The 16,922-nt window shown below is 38.7% G+C and overlaps 1 protein-coding gene across 4 annotated transcripts in view; it reads right to left on the bottom strand.

Moving 5' to 3' along the window:
• The window catches only part of PTPN4 (protein tyrosine phosphatase non-receptor type 4), a 277,667-nt gene that overhangs the window by 132,395 nt on the left and 128,350 nt on the right, over window positions 1-16,922 (bottom strand). For all 4 annotated transcript variants that reach the window (XM_037848604.1, XM_037848601.1, XM_037848602.1 and 1 more), the window contains exon 3: window positions 4,218-4,325. In XM_037848604.1, the coding sequence (XP_037704532.1) occupies window positions 4,218-4,325 (108 nt within the window). The remainder of the gene's footprint in view (window positions 1-4,217; window positions 4,326-16,922) is intronic.

A 16,922-nucleotide genomic window follows, 5' to 3' on the forward strand; every position in this document is an offset into this window, starting at 1 on the left:
TCAAGTTTGAGAAGAGCAACGTTAGGGGGTATGGAAACTAGCAAACCAGTGAAATAAATCAGAAAGATGAACCTTTAGAAAAAATGTCAATAGTAATCAAAAGTTAACCTACTAATGAAATAATAGAAATAGTTAATATGTTAATGAAAGTCACAGTAATTCAATTTGGGAAAAATATAAAAACAAGTAAATGCACAGGAATAATATGATCTCAATTCTCTGTTACACAGCATTTTGATAAAGGCCACTCAAGAATAATTACATTTAACTGCTTAAAAATTAAAGAAATTATGCATTATGAATTATAATCACCTTATTCATTATTTGCTCACACATTCAACCTTTACTCGATTCTATTATACAAGATGTGCTAAGAGCTAAAGCAGTGATAAATAGGTTTTAAATGAAATATGAGAAATTTTGAAAAGACAAAGCTCTTCTAAGTAATTTGTTGCACTGCAACCCATTACCAAGCAACATTCTAAAAAAAAGAATAGACAATTACAATTCTGTTTTTGTTACTTATAAGGCCACAATAAAAAGCTAAGTGGTTTTTTTAGTTTATCAATTTTAAGTCCAATTAATTTCATTGTCTATGTGTCTAAGGCAATATTAATTTTAATCCTTTAAAACATATATATACACACACACTTATATGTATGCATATATATACATATACACATAAATATATATATTAACATAGAGAAACTTTAAGATTAAAAAAAACTTTGAACTAATAAGGAGAGATGAGGGTAAGATGTTTTCGAATTTAACCAAATTATATTTGATCATTGCTGATAATTTTATTGCATGTTTATCTCCTCTCCTCAATAAGTCCATTTTTATAAGCTGTGTGTTTATTTCATCATCTCTTAGGAAGCAGCACTGTGTAGAACAGAGAGCATATGCTACTTAACTATCTATGTGTCATTAAACAAGTTAGTTGATGTTGTGAAACTCAGTTTTGCCTCTGTAAAAGAATTTTCATATCTTCTTATCATAAAGTTACTGTAAGAAATAAATTTTATACAGAAATCATCTGGTTTAGAACCAGGCCCACGGATTGGTACTTCATAAATATTACCCCCTTACTCTTACCTCTTTTTAAGAATAGTATCCCTTTCCCTCAGTCCATTAACTATCCTCAAAGCCTGGAAATTATTTCACATTCACAACCAGAAACTGGATACTACTTATATCACCTGTGCTTTAAAGGTTCTTCCTTGACATATTTTGATATCACAAAGATTCTTCTGTATATTTGAATAGTGAAATTGTGGTGCAGTAACAAATGTACTACACCAATACTATGGATCAATAATGGGGGGATAAGAGGTATGGGAGGATTTGAGTTTTCTTTTTCATTTTTATTTCTTTTCTAGAGTCATGAAAATGTTCTAAAATTGATCATGGGGTTATAACCACAACTATGTGATGATACTGTGCGCCAGTGATTGTATACTTCAGATGGTCTGTACGGTGTGTGACTGTATCTCAATAAAACTGCTTTAAAAAATTCTATGATTCTAACTTTTCTGGAGGATACTATTTTGGATCATACTATTTTGGATCATAAGTAATAGGACCCTTAGACCTTCTCACTTGAGAAGGAGTGCTCAGGATAGAAAGGACAAAGAATAAGTAGAAACTAGTGAAAAGATCAACCCAGTTCAAAATAGCTCTGCTTCCCTACTTTCATAATGTAATTAGGTCTGGAATAGGAATGTCTTGGAATACAAATTTAAGTATTAGAATTTTTATCTCCTGTAGTTTATATGACCTCAATGGAATTATGGTTTTTTACACCTATAGCAGTAACTATTGTGGTGAGCAGCTGGTCTCTAACTCAGTTGTTATTTTTTCACCTCTCCAATCTACCTAAAGCTAGGCCAATGGCAAAAGGGTTTGACCTATAAGGGTCAGCAAGAAAACTGAAGAACTATTTACTTTCCTCTCAAAGCTAACACACAATGAGATGTAGCAGACCCTGAAGTTATTTCCCTGGCTCACAATTTACCCTTTTGAGAAATGTCCTCCTCCTCTTTTCTAGAAACTGTAACCCCCTTCTCTGAAAGTTCAAGGTAACCCCAAACCATGGCCATAGTGGCCAGGAGTGGATTCTTGAAGTACGCCAAGCTTGCACAAAGTCTTATCCCATAATTTTGGATTAGACACTAGGATAAAGGTGGCACTCTTTCTTTAGGTAGGCAGCTTTGAAAACAAGCAAATAAGGAAGCTATTGATGGTCATATTCCACATAACCTGAGGAATACAGAAGTCAAACAGCAGCAGATTGAAGAATGAAGCTGATATGTACAGAGAGAAGCAGAGAATGCATTCAAGTATTCTCTGAGTTTTCAACAATGCACCAGTCTGATTTCACTCCACTCCTGGTCCATGTACTTAGCCTTTGCTTAAATTATCCTAAGTTGGTTTCTGTTCCTTGTTACTAAAAAGTATATAAAATCAAAACTTGTGGCAAGTGAGAAACCTAAAAAATCATCAGCGCCATCTTCTACTCTCCACTTGTAATATATCAAGAACCAACACTGAATATTTGGAAGTGGCTGCTTAAAACACTATCTTAGGGATTCTGGGGCTTCATCAAAGCCCAGTGAAAATAAATAGTTTGATCAAATAGTGAGGTTTGTCACAGGCACAGGATAGAAAAAGAAAGGAACATGTGAAACTATGCCAGAATTTGTCTAGTGCTTCTAGCTTCTCCCACAGCGGAAAACAGATCTGGAAATCTTATACTGAAATAAAGCCCTGAATAAAATGCATTTCCCTGTGTTTGATGAATGAAAGAGACTAGTGCATTACTGGCATTTCTAATCAATTCCATGCTTACATGGGTTTTGGTGCATCAGCCCAACTGAATTATTTATTAGGAAATAACAGTATTTTTCTAGGTTCTTGGAGCAGCTCAAGTCACCTGGCAAAGACATCAAAGAATGAGGAAAGTTCTGTTTTAAATTTCAGTTCAGTATAAAAGAATTCATTTTCACTGAGACTAGATGGTCTTCGTTTTTATCCACACATCATATTTCTTCATGGCTGTTTTGAGCACAGCTATCAGTAAATCATGGCAAGAAAATAAGCAGCAGTATTTAACATTTCATATTTACTTCCCAGTAACCATTTATTCAGAGAACTAGGATTCTGACCATGAGAAAAAAATTCCTACTTTGCTCAAGAGGAGTAGTTCTATTTTTTAGTCATTCTATTAATACAGCCTGACAAAAAAGCACTGATTCAGAGAACCATTTCTTCAGCAATCCAGTTTTTTTTAAATGACACAAAACATTTCTTTCAAAATGGTCATTTTCTTGCAGTGAGCTAAAGGATTATTTTCAGGTATACCATCCTGTATTATACTCTATTGTAAAAGTTCCTCACTGTCTAGCCATATACATTTATGAAGAACATGCTAGTACACTTTTCATCTAGATTCATAAAAGGTTATATTTCTAGTGCATTTTATAATGTCTAAATATTTAAGTAATTGATATTCATTTATTCATCACATGCTATCTTCTATTTCTAAGATGTGGTCTTCCCAGTAGAAAGAATCATGATTGTAATTACTGAGGATAAGGAATAATCCAAGAAACCTAATTAATTCCAAAGAATTGTGCAACTCTGAAGTTTAATCTCCATCTCGTGTGGAAGGGTCTCTTTTGAATCTTCCTAGCCGCAAAATTTACTCCAAAGTAAGAATTATGTGGTAAGAAACAGTTCTCCATTAATGCAAAAACCAAAACAAAACAGAAAAAAAACACCAGATGAATTTCATCTTAGTGCAGACTAATTTATGTAAAACTCAGATATTTTAATATTTTAAAACATTTTAAATAAAAAATTTAATGACAATTAATATTAGAGTTAATATTTTAACTTTTATATCCTTTTTTCTCTCTTTACATCAAGAGGAATGGATCAGATTTCCTTTTTTGGTTCTCTGGGACATACAAATGAAGAACTGGCATGAGAGAGATTTACAGACTGACATTTTAATTATGAAAACCTTAAAGGAAATAACCTCACAAATTAAAACATCAAGAAAATGGGAACAAAGAATTGAATTACCTCTAATCGTTCTAATCAAATTTTTAAAAACTCTTCAAATCAGTGAACATTCTAGACTGAAAAGGAGTTTATATTATGAACAGGGAGAAAAACTAAAAGGAAAATGAAAAACAACAGTTTAAACTTACAGGGTTGTCTGTGGAATCATCAGCCAACTGTAAACCAAAATAGTCTTGCTCAGTCAAGTCAAGATGCTTGAAGACTATATCCAACAGAACTTGCCCCTGTTCGTGCTTCTAGAAGAAAAATAAAATCAAATCAAATTTTATAGATTTGACTTAAGAATTATTACCTTAGTCAAGATTTGCCCTTTTTATTAAATTGGCAACTGTTCCCACAACAATGACTTGAGAATAACAGACTTCACATGTTACATATAACTTAAAAAACAAATATGACTTTAGGCAAAATGGTTCAAAGTGTACTTAACAAATATTAAGATATAAGGAAAAACCTAATTGAAAATGCCTTCTGCTTTCAAACTATTTCTCATGGTATTTTTTGTTACTGCATATTGTTGTTACATTATCTCATGCATATCTCCATATCATTTGCCTTACCCTTTTCTTATATTTAAATTATGACTGAAAGTAACACCTTTGATTAAATACAATTTAAAACTGTGTTCATAAAATAATGCCATAAGAAGACAAATAAAATGATGAAAATTATTTGTAGATTATAAAAGTACTTGGAAAACTTTAGAAAATATCTCATTTTAACCTCACACCAATTCTATCAAACAAGCATTATTTATTATTCATCTGTTTTATTATCAGTAACTGTAACTTCCCCAAGGTCCTCTACAGCTGCTAAACCGTAATACAAAGGACATGACTACATAATTCCCTAAAAAAGAAATGTAACAAATACATACACACACACACACAGTAATGAAAGAAATGAAATGGAGGTTGGAGATAAGATGTTACTGGGACATCTGAATTTGTTTTAGGCAGCAGATGGGTGTAAGATTTTCATATTATTTTTATTGAAACACCCTTTACAACTTTGTGTGAGCCCAGGAAGAAAGACTAAAGATATAGGGGTTGAGATGTCTTAGATAAAGCCCAAGATAAAAATTATGGCATGGACTGTGGGTTTCATTGAAGTAGTCATAGTGTGACTCCTCTGATAACTTCATCTTACTCTCCCCATGTCACAAATAACAGCAGTTAGTAAGAAACTACAGGAATCTCACAGACCTGCCGAATCCCCTGGCACATGGAATCACATACACCCAACAGAATAAGCAGTGTAATGTAATGGTTAGGACTTCAAGCTGCAGAGCTGGACTCCCTGCATCTAGTCCTGGCTTCCTTACTTACCAGCTATATGACCAGGGTGCTCAACTTTCTTAGCTTCAGTTAATACCTTCGCTAAAAACGGGGAAAATGAAGCCATGCACATCATAGGATTGCTGTACAGATAAGATGGAATTACAAATGTAAAACGTTTGGCATATAGAAAGTCTTATATAAATTTTATATTATTGTTACTACTCTGTGATTTGTGACCTCTTAGGAAGGCTTAAGAATATTTTGCAAATTGCCTATCACAGGTCCTTAAAGTGCCACCAGTTGAGACTTTGTTGTTGTTGCTGTTGTTGTTAGACTAAAGGCTTTGGGCTTCAAAAGAATCCTATTAGTAACCAACCATTCCAAGCAATCACTAGCAAATATTCTGCCAGGCAGCTGGCTGGGAAAAAGCCTGGAGATGACAGGGGCCTGGAAAAGATAACAGGGCTGGAGTACAGACTTTCTCTGATTTGACAATTTGCCTTGGGATTATAGTCCTCAAACACACTGTGCTGTTGGTTTTTTTTTAAACTGAAACCCTGCTACAAGGATTGTTCTGAAGTTTTGGTGGAGGAGAGATGAGACCACAGTTTAAAAAAAAAATGCTTCCCCAAAATGTAATATGCGGGAGGATATGGTTTCACTGGAAAATTCTAAGAAACATTTTAAAAAGAATTAACAATATATCGCTCTAGTCAATCTTCTTTCAGAAAAATAGAAAAGGATAGAACACTTCACAAATCATTTTACGAAGCCAATTTTATCTTGATACCAAACCAGACAAAGGCAATACAGAAAAGAAAAAAGAAAATTACAGATCAATAAACCTCAAGAACATAAATGTGAAAATCCTCAACAAAATATTAGCAAATAGGATACAGCAATATCAAAAAGTTTATAAACAACAGTGAAATGGAGTTTTCACAACCAAGTTCTTCTGAGGGCATGCAAAAAATGAAATGGCACTTATTCAAGAACTTCTACTATGGTCTTGGTAAGAACAACTATGGAAGCTCCACTCTGGGCAAATGTGGCAAAGATGGTACTTCCTCTACCCCCAGACAATCGAGGGATACCGTATCTCCCCAGGAGGGAGGTATTTCTCATACCACCTAGCTCTGTGTTGCACAGTTTAAATTTCAAGGTGGTGTGGTCAAGAGGTCAGAGGCAACCTTTCCCCAACCAGCCCCCTTCATAGGGTGGAGACTACTGCAGATGTGGAAATTGAAAACGCGGAGCCCTGATCACTCTCTTCTCAGCTCACTCATAGGGCAGAATTTCCACACCAGCAGTGACAAGACCACAGGATGCTGCCCCTGCCATTATAAAACAGCAGTGTCACTCCGAAATGAGCAGGCTACTAACCCCATCCCACCAGCTTCAGAGCAGTGACACAGAAGCTTTGCCCAAATGAAGAGACTGGCTAAAAGAAGAGAGGGCTCCAAAACACGCCCAAAAGGATCTTACTTTATTATAACAGAGTATGGGTAAGTTCAAACCTAAGTGTGTTCTCAAAAACAGTGGAAATTTTGGTGGGAAGCAATTAAGAGGCTGGTAGCTAAACCAAAGTTTAACAGGGAGAACAAGAGAAAAAGAGAGAGAAGAGCCCTTCTAGAGTCAGAACAAACTTCAAAGTTTTACTTCTAAAACTCCCCTTACAAAGGGGTCAAGATTTAACTAGCTAAGACTTGGGCAATTTAAATTTCATGGCCTTTTTGATAACAACAGAGCAATCAATTGACAATTACTGAAGTCAAACAACTCTGTGTGATACCAACAGAGGCAGTTAACCTATCAGAGAGATCAGGGAAAGAGATAAAGAAAGCCCTGAGAAACCACTGTCACTCCAGGATGAAAGTGCACACAGCGAAGGCTATGCCCCCTTAAGAGGAACATTTCAGGCTTCATACTACAGGGAAAACAGATTCCACCAAAATAGTCAAGTCACTGAGCAAATAAATAAGCAAACAACAATAATGATACACCATGGGTAGGCGGCGGGGGGGGGGGGATTTGCTTACAATGTATTACCTAAAGTGTCCAGTTTTCAACAAGAAATTACAAGACATGTAAAGAAATAGAAAAGTGTGACCCATACATAAGAAAAATAGCAAGCCACAAAAACTGTCTGTAAGAGGGCCCAGATGTCAGATTTAATGAAGTGTTCAAAGCTGCCATTTTAAGGCACTCAAGAAATTAAGCAAATATGCTCAAAGAACTAAAGGAAACCAGGCTTAAAGAGATAAAAGACGGTATGGGGCAGTATCTCATCAAATGAGAAATATCAGGAGATAGAAATTATAAAAAACAACCTAATTTAGGTGAAATGAAAATCACTAGAAGAATGTTGACAGTAGAAATGAACAGAAGAAAGAATTGGCAAACTGGAAGATCGATCACTAGAGATTATGCAAGCTGAAGGACAAAAGAAAAGGAATGAAGAAAAATGAACAGCACCTCAGAAAATGTGGGGCAACTTCAAGCACAGAGATACACACAATGGGAATACCATAAGAAGACAGAGAGCAAAGAAAAACTATTTGAAGAACGAATGAAAGAAAACTTCCAAATACGATGAGAAACATAAATCTACAAATGCAAAAGGCCCTAGGAACCCTAAGTAGGATAAATATAAAGACATCCACATGTAGAAATATCATAGTATAAATGCTAAAGATAAAAGACAAAAAAAAAATTACAAAGACATCCACATGTAGAAATATCATAGTATAAATGCTAAAAGATAAAGACAAAAAAAAAACCTTGAAAGCAGCAAGAGAAAAACAATGTTATTTACAAGGAAAGCACAATAAGATCAACTTACTTTTCAGAAGAAACAGTGGGAGCCAGAAGGTAGTGAGATGATATATTCGAAGTACTAAAAGAAACAAAAATCTAACCAAGAATCTTACACCAGAAAAACTATAGTTCAAAAATGAAAGACATCTCTAGCTAAACAAATATTAAGAAAATTCACTGCGAACAGACCCACCTTACAAGAATTACTAAGGGAAGTGTTTCAGGCTGAAAACAAGGGACTCAGATAGTAATAAGAATCCATGTGAAAAAGAGAAACTGCATCAGTACAGGAAAATATGTAACTATAAAGGAGAGTGTAAATACATATTTCTATTCCTTTCTTTTCTTGACTGATTTAAAAAGCAATTATATAAAACAACATGTATTTGTATTAATGGGTCTGTAACATTTAGAAAAGTAATATCTTTGGTATTAACAGCATAAAGGAGGGGGGGTGGGACCAAAGCTATACTGGGCTAAGGAAAGGATACCAGATGGTACCTCAATTCCACAGGAACAAAGCACAGGATCTAGAAATGGTAAATAAGAATAATATTTCAGGATTTGTTTTTCCTACTCCTTTGCTTTGTTTTGTTTGGAAATTTTTTAAAATATATTTTTTGATGAAGTTAATAAAAATTAAAAAAAGAATAATATATCAAATTCTATAAATATATAATTGCCCTCCATTTTTCTCATATAATTGCCCTCCGTTTTTCTCTCAGCTTCTTTAATAGACACAAAATAATTTAAAGTAATAATTACAACAATTATGGTTAGATTCTCTGCTGGTTTGAATCTGTTACGTGCCCCATAAAAGACTATATTTTTTTAATGCAATTTTATTGATATGATCACATAACATAATCATTCAATGTGCACAATCAGTTGTTCACAGTATCATCATATAGTTGTGCGTGTATCACCAAAATCAAACTTTGAACATTTTCATTACCCCTAAAATTAAAATGAAAATTAAAATAAAAAAGAACATCCAAAACATCCCATTGCCCTCCTCCCCGAGGTATATTCACACACCCTACAGTCATCCAGTGTACAATCAATTATTCACAGCACCATCATACAGTTGTACACTCATCACCAGAATCAACTTTTGAACCTTTTTACTCCAAATTAAAAATAAAAGCAAAAAAGAACACACAAATCTTTCCATCCCCTCCATCCCACCCTATTCTTCATTTAATTTTTGTCCCCATTTTTCCACTCATCTGTCCATATACTGGATAAAGGGAGTGCAAGCCACAAGGTTTTCACAGTCACACAGTCACACTAGGCAATCTATATAGTTATACAATTGTATTCAAGAATCAAGGTCACTGGGTTGCAGTTTGACAGCGTCAGTTACTTCCCTCTAACCATTCCAACACACTAAAGACTAAAAGGTGATATCTATATAGCACACTATATACGTAGTGACCTCTCGACTCCATTTGAAATCTCTCAGCCACTGGAACCCTACGTTGCTTCATCTCTCTTCCCCCTTTTGGTCAAGAAGATCCTCTCAATCCCACAGTGCTGGGTCCACGTTCATCTCCAGGAATCATTTCCTGTGTTGCCAGGGGGATTCACACCCCTGGGCGTCACGTCCCACTTAATGTGGAGAGTACTGAGTTGACTTGCCTAGTGGGCTTAGAGAAAGAGAGGGCCACATCTAAGCAACAAAGAGGCTCTCTGGGGGGGACTCCTAGGCACAATTATAAGTGGGCTTTGCCTCTTCCTTGCAGCAATAGTCTCACACAGTTTAGCTTGGCCCACTAAATTGGCAGTCCTCAATGTTGGCAGGAAAATCAGCAATAGCCCAGGTGGGGAAGTCTAACACTTCCGCATTTCTCTCCAGCTCCTTGGGGGGGGACCGCAAATACACTCTGGGATGTGTCGGGATTTAACCCCAGCCTGTACAAACTCACCAAATCCCACTTCCCATTCACTGCTCCCTGCATCTATGGTGTTCAAACAAATTGATCATACAAGTTAGATTATCTAGTGAGCTACAGAAAATATAGATCCTGCACCAGATAAACATCTCCTCCCTTGGTCTCGCACATAAGCTGTAGTTTTAAAACCCAGTCAGTGTTGTCTTTTACCCTTGGGCCTGATTTGCCTTAGTCCTAACCAGATCCTCTTCGTTCACATCTCTAATAAAAGTCTGAATTCTTTTTTCAGCTCTTTCAACAGCTGCCGTACGGGATAATACTGACATTCATAGCTGCCAAGTTCTAGCTACAAGTCTCACGTGTCACACAGATACCCAAAGTTCCAGGTTATACATGAGGAGCTCAGCATCTCAGGATTTAGAGATAACAATTACAACTCAGAAACAGATGTGACTGCAGTAAGAGCTTTCAATCTAGAGACCATTACAATAAGCATTTCCCTGATAAACTGTGTTCTAAGATTCAATTCTCAGAGTTTACACATTATAGTTAGTCTGTATCAGTGAGACATTATAATGTTTGTCCTCACATTTCTGGCATGCTTCATTCAAACTGCTGTACCCAAGATCCATCCATTCACCTAGTTACGTGTCTCACAGCTTCATTTCTTCTTGTAGCCACTCAATTTTCTACTGTATGCATATGCATACACCACAATTCACCATTGTGTTCATCAGTCAATGTACTCTTTTTTTATTTTTTTTATTTTTTTATTTTTTTTTATTTTTTTTAATTCAGTTTTACTGAAATATATTCATAAACCATACAGTCATCCATTGTATACAATCAACTGTTCACAGTATGATCATATAGTTATGCGTTCATCACCACAATCTATTTCTGAACATTTTCCTTACATCAGAAAGAATCAGAATAAGAATAAAAAATAAAAGTGAAAAGAGAATACCCAAACCATCCCCCCATCCCACCCTATTTGTCATTTAGTTTTACTCCCATTTTTCTACTGATTTTTTTTCAATTTTTTAACTTTGTTTATCAAAAAATTAAAAACAAACAGGCAAACAACCACCAAAAAAACCCCACAACATTTCAAACAAAGCAATGGATTAAGGAAAACAAATAACCTAAAATAACTACTTTGCTTCCAATATGTTCCTACCATACCCCAAGAAAATTAATAAACCATGTCCAAACAGAGGAGTAAGAAAAACAAATAATCTAAAATAACTACATTGCTTCCAACATGTTCCTACCATACCCCAAGAAAATTAACAACCCCTAAGAAAACAATGGAATAAGAGAAAAAAAAAAACCTAAAATAACTCTATTGCTTCCAACATGATCTTACCATATCCAAGAAAGTTTACAAACCATAATCATTCCTGAGCATTCCCATAACCTTGAGATTACCCTCCATAGTTTATCTGTTCTTATTAGATTACCATTCCCCCTCCACTAATTGGTATCTCTAGGTCCCCTACATTCTACAGTATAAAACATTGTACATTTTTCATAGAATTCACATTAGTGGTAAAATACAATATCTCTCTTTTTGTGCCTGGCTTATTTTGCTCAGCATTATGTCTTTTTTTTTTTTTTTTTTTAATCTTCATTTTATTGAGATATATTCATATACCACGCAGTCATACAAAACAAATCGTACTTTTGATTGTTCACAGTACCATTACATAGTTGTACATTCATCACCCAAATCAATCCCTGACACCTTCATTAGCACACACACAAGAATAACAAGAATAATAATTAGAGTGAAAAAGAGCAATTGAAGTAAAAAAGAACACTGGGTACCTTTGTCTGTTTGTTTCCTTCCCCTATTTTTCTACTCATCCATCCATAAACTAGACGAAGTGGAGTGTGGTCTTTATGGCTTTCCCAATCCCCTTGTCACCCCTCATAAGCTACATTTTTATACAACTGTCTTCGAGATTCATGGGTTCTGGGTTGTAGTTTGATACTTTCAGGTATCCACCACCAGCTACCCCAATTCTTTAGAACCTAAAAAGGGTTGTCTAAAGTGTGCGTAAGAGTGCCCACCAGAGTGACCTCTCGGCTCCTTTTGGAATCTCTCTGCCACTGAAGCTTATTTCATTTCCTTTCACATCCCCCTTTTGGTCAAGAAGATGTTCTCCGTCCCACGATGCCAGGTCTACATTCCTCCGCGGGAGTCATATTCCACGTTGCCAGGGAGATTCACTCCCCTGGGTGTCTGATCCCACGTAGGGGGGAGGGCAGTGATTTCACCTTTCAAGATGGCTTAGCTAGAGAGACAGGGCCACATCTGAGCAACAAAGAGGCATTTGGGAGGAGGCTCTTAGGCACAACCATAGGGAGGCCTAGCCTCTCCTTTGCAGCAACCGTCTTCCCAAGGGTAAAACCTGTGGTAGAGGGCCCAACCCATCAAACCACCAGTCCCCTATGTCTGTGGTCATGTTAGCAACCATGGAGGTGGGGTAGGCGAATACCCCTGTATTCTCCACAGGCTCCTCAAGGGGGCACTACATCTTTTTTTTATTCCTTGTTATTTTTTTTTTTAACTTTCCCTTCTTTTTTAAATCAAATGTATGAAAAAACAGTTAAAAAGAAACAAACATACAATAAAAGAACATTTCAAAGAGACCATAACAAGGGAGTAAGAAAAAGACAACTAACCTAAGATAACTGCTTAACTTCCAACATGTTCCTACTTTACCCCAAGAAAGTTACCTAATATAGCAACATTTCTGTGAACTTGCTCCTACTATATCCATCAGAAATTAACAGACCATAGTCATTCCTGGGCATCCCCAGAACGTTAAATAGCTTATCTGTTCTTCTTGGATTATTGTTCCCCCTTCCTTAATTGCTCTCTATTGCTAGTTCCCCTACATTCTACATTATAATGCATTTGTTTTACATTTTTCAAAGTTCACATTAGTGGTAGCATATAACATTTCTCTTTCTGTGCCTGGCTTATTTCGCTTAGCATTATGTCCTCGAGGTTCATCCATGTTGTCATATGTTTCACGAGATCGTTCCTTCTTACTGCCGCGTAGTATTCCATCGTGTGTATATACCACATTTTATTTATCCACTCATCTGCTGAAGGACATTTGGGTTGTTTCCATCTCTTGGCAATTGTGAATAATGCTGCTATGAACATTGGCGTGCAGATATCTGTTCGTGTCACTGCTTTCCGATCTTCCGGGTATATACCGAGAAGTGCAATCGTTGGATCGAAGGGTAACTCTATATCTTGTTTTCTAAGGAACTGCCAGACTGAATTCCAGAGTGGCAGAACCATTATACAGTCCCACCAACAATGAATAAGAGTTCCAACTTCTCCACATCCCCTCCAGCATTTATACTTTCCTGTTTGCTTAATGGCAGCCATTCTAATTGGTGTGAGATGGTGTTTTAGTTTGCTAATGCTTCACTGGAGGATGGCCAATAGCATCTGGAAAACCTCTGTTAGCTGGGAAGGCACATGGCTGGCGGCTACTCCAAAGTTCTGGTTTCAAAATGGCTTTCTCCTAGGACGTTCCTCCCTAGCAAGCTTGCGCCTCTTCAAAACATCACTCACGAGGCGGGGCAAGATGGCAGACTGGTGAGCTGTATGTTTTAGTTACTCCTCCAGGAAACTAGGTAGAAGCCAGGAACTGCGTGGACTGGACACCACAGAGCAATCTGACTTTGGGCATACTTCATACAACACTCATGAAAACATGGAACTGCTGAGATCAGAGAAATCTGTAAGTTTCTGTGGCCAGGGGACCCGCGCAACTCCCTGCCAGGCTCAGTCCCGGGGGAGGAGGGGCTGTCAGCTCCGGGAAGGAGAAGGGAGAACTGCAGTGGCAGCCCTTATCGGAAACTCATTCAGCTGATCCAAACTCCAACCATAGACAGACGGAGACTAGACACCAGAGAATCCGAGAGCAGCCAGCCCAACAGAGAGGAGACAGGCATAGAAAAAAAAACAACACGAAAAACTCCAAAATAAAAGCGGAGGATTTTTGGAGTTCTGGTGAACATAGAAAGGGGAAGGGCAGAGCTCAGGCCCGAGCTCAGGCCCCGAGGCGCATATGCAAATCCCGAAGAAAAGCTGATCTCTCTGCCCTGTGGACCTTTCCTTAATGGCCCTGGTTGCTTTGTCTCTTAGCATTTCAATAACCCATTAGATCTCTGAGGAGGGCCCTTTTTTTTTAATCCTCTTTTCTTTTTCTAAAACAATTACTCTAAGAAGCCCAATACAGAAAGCTTCAAAGACTTGCAATTTGGGCAGGTCAAGTCAAGAGCAGAACTAGGAGAGCTCTAAGACAAAACGCAATAATCCAGTGGCTGAGAAAATTCACTAAACACCACAACATCCCAAGAAAAGGGAGGTGTCTGCTCACAGCCATCATCCTGGTGGACAGGAAACACTCCTGCCCATCGCCAGCCCCATAGCCCAGAACTGCCCCAGACAACCCAGTGTGACGGAAGTGCTTCAAAGAACAGGCACACACCACAAAACTGGGCGTGGACATTAGCCTTCCCTGCAACCTCAGCTGATTGTCCCAGAGTTGGAAAGGTAGAGCAGTGTGAATTAACAAAGCCCCATTCAGCCATCATTTCAGCAGACTGGGAGCCTCCCTACACAGCCCAGCAGCCCAGAACTGCCCTGGGGGGGACGGCACTCACCTGTGACATAGCACAGTCATCCCTCAACAGAGGACCCGGGGTGCACGGCCTGGAAGAGGGGCCCACTTGCAAGTCTCAGGAGCCATACGCCAATACCAAGGACTTGAGGGTCAGTGGCAGAGACAAACTGTGGCAGGACTGAACTGAAGGATTAGACTATTGCAGCAGCTTTAAAACTCTAAGATCACCAGGGAGATTTGATTGTTAGAGCCACCCCCCACTCCCTGACTGCCCAGAAACACGCCCCATATACAGGGCAGGCAACACCAACTACACACGCAAGCTTGGTACACCAATTGGGCCCCACAAGACTCACTCCCCCACTCACCAAAAAGGCTAAGCAGGGGAGAACTGGCTTGTGGAGAACAGGTGGCTCGTGGACGCCACCTGCTGGTTAGTTAGAGAAAGTGTACTCCACGAAGCTGTAGATCTCATAAATTAGAGATAAGGACTTCAATTGGTCTACAAATCCTAAAAGAACCCTATCAAGTTCAGCAAATGCCACGAGGCCAAAAACAACAGAAAATTATAAAGCATATGAAAAAACCAGGAGATATGGATAACCCAAGCCCAAGCACCCAAATCAAAAGACCAGAAGAGACACAGCACCTAGAGCAGCTACTCAAAGAACTAAAGATGAACAATGAGACCATAGTATGGGAGACAAAGGAAATCAAGAAGACCCTAGAAGAGCATAAAGAAGACATTGCAAGACTAAATAAAAAAATGGATGATCTTATGGAAATAAAAGAAACTGTTGACCAGGCGGGGCAAGATGGCAGACTGATGAGCTGTATGTTTTAGTTACTCCTCCAGGAAAGTAGGTAGAAAGCCAGGAACTGCGTGGACTGGACACCACAGAGCAATCTGACTTTGGGCATACTTCATACAACACTCATGAAAACGTGGAACTGCTGAGATCAGAGAAATCTGTAAGTTTTTGCGGCCAGGGGACCCGCGCCCCTCCCTGCCAGGCTCAGTCCTGGGGGAGGAGGGGCTGTCAGCTCCGGGAAGGAGAAGGGAGAACTGCAGTGGCAGCCCTTATCGGAAACTCATTCAGCTGATCCAAACTCCAACCATAGATAGACTGAGAACAGACACCAGAGAATCTGAGAGCAGCCAGCCCAGCAGAGAGGAGACAGGCATAGAAAAAAAAAAAACAACACGAAAAACTCCAAAATAAAAGTGGAGGAATTTTGGAGTTCTGGTGAACATAGAAAGGGGAAGGGCCCTGAGGCGCATATGCAAATCCCGAAGAAAAGCTGATCTCTCTGCCCTGTGGACCTTTCCTTAATGGCCCTGGTTGCTTTGTCTCTTAGCATTTCAATAACCCATTAGATCTCTGAGGAGGGCCTGTTTTTTTTTTTGTTTGTTTTTTTTTTAATCCTTTTTTCTTTTTCTAAAACAATTACCCTAAGAAGCCCAATACAGAAAGCTTCAAAGACTTGCAATTTGGGCAGGTCAAGTCAAGAGCAGAACTAGGAGAGCTCTGAGACAAAACGCAATAATCCAGTGGCTGAGAAAATTCACTAAACACCACAACATCCCAAGAAAAGGGAGGTGTCCGCTCACAGCCATCATCCTGGTGGACAGGAAACACTCCTGCCCATCGCCAGCCCCATAGCCCAGAACTGCCCCAGACAACCCAGTGTGACGGAAGTGCTTCAAAGAACAGGCACACACCACAAAACTGGGCGTGGACATTAGCCTTCCCTGCAACCTCAGCTGATTGTCCCAGAGATGGGAAGGTAGAGCAGTGTGAATTAACAAAGCCCCATTCAGCCATCATTTCAGCAGACTGGGAGCCTCCCTACACAGCCCAGCAGCCCAGAACTGCCCTGGGGGGACGGCAATCACCTGTGACATAGCACAGTCATCCCTCAACAGAGGACCCGGGGTGCACGGCCTGGAAGAGGGGCCCACTTGCAAGTCTCAGGAGCCATACGCCAATACCAAGGACTTGTGGGTCAGTGGCAGAGACAAACAGTGGCAAGACTGAACTGAAGGATTAGACTATTGCAGCAGCTTTAAAACTCTAGGATCACCAAGGAGATTTGATTGTTAGAGCCACCCCCGCCCTCCCTGACTGCCCAGAAACACGCCCCATATACAGGGCAGGCAACACCAACTACACACGCAAGCT

The sequence above is a fragment of the Choloepus didactylus genome, chromosome 9, assembly GCF_015220235.1.
Source record: "Choloepus didactylus isolate mChoDid1 chromosome 9, mChoDid1.pri, whole genome shotgun sequence".
Classification (NCBI taxonomy): Eukaryota; Metazoa; Chordata; class Mammalia; order Pilosa; family Megalonychidae; genus Choloepus; species Choloepus didactylus.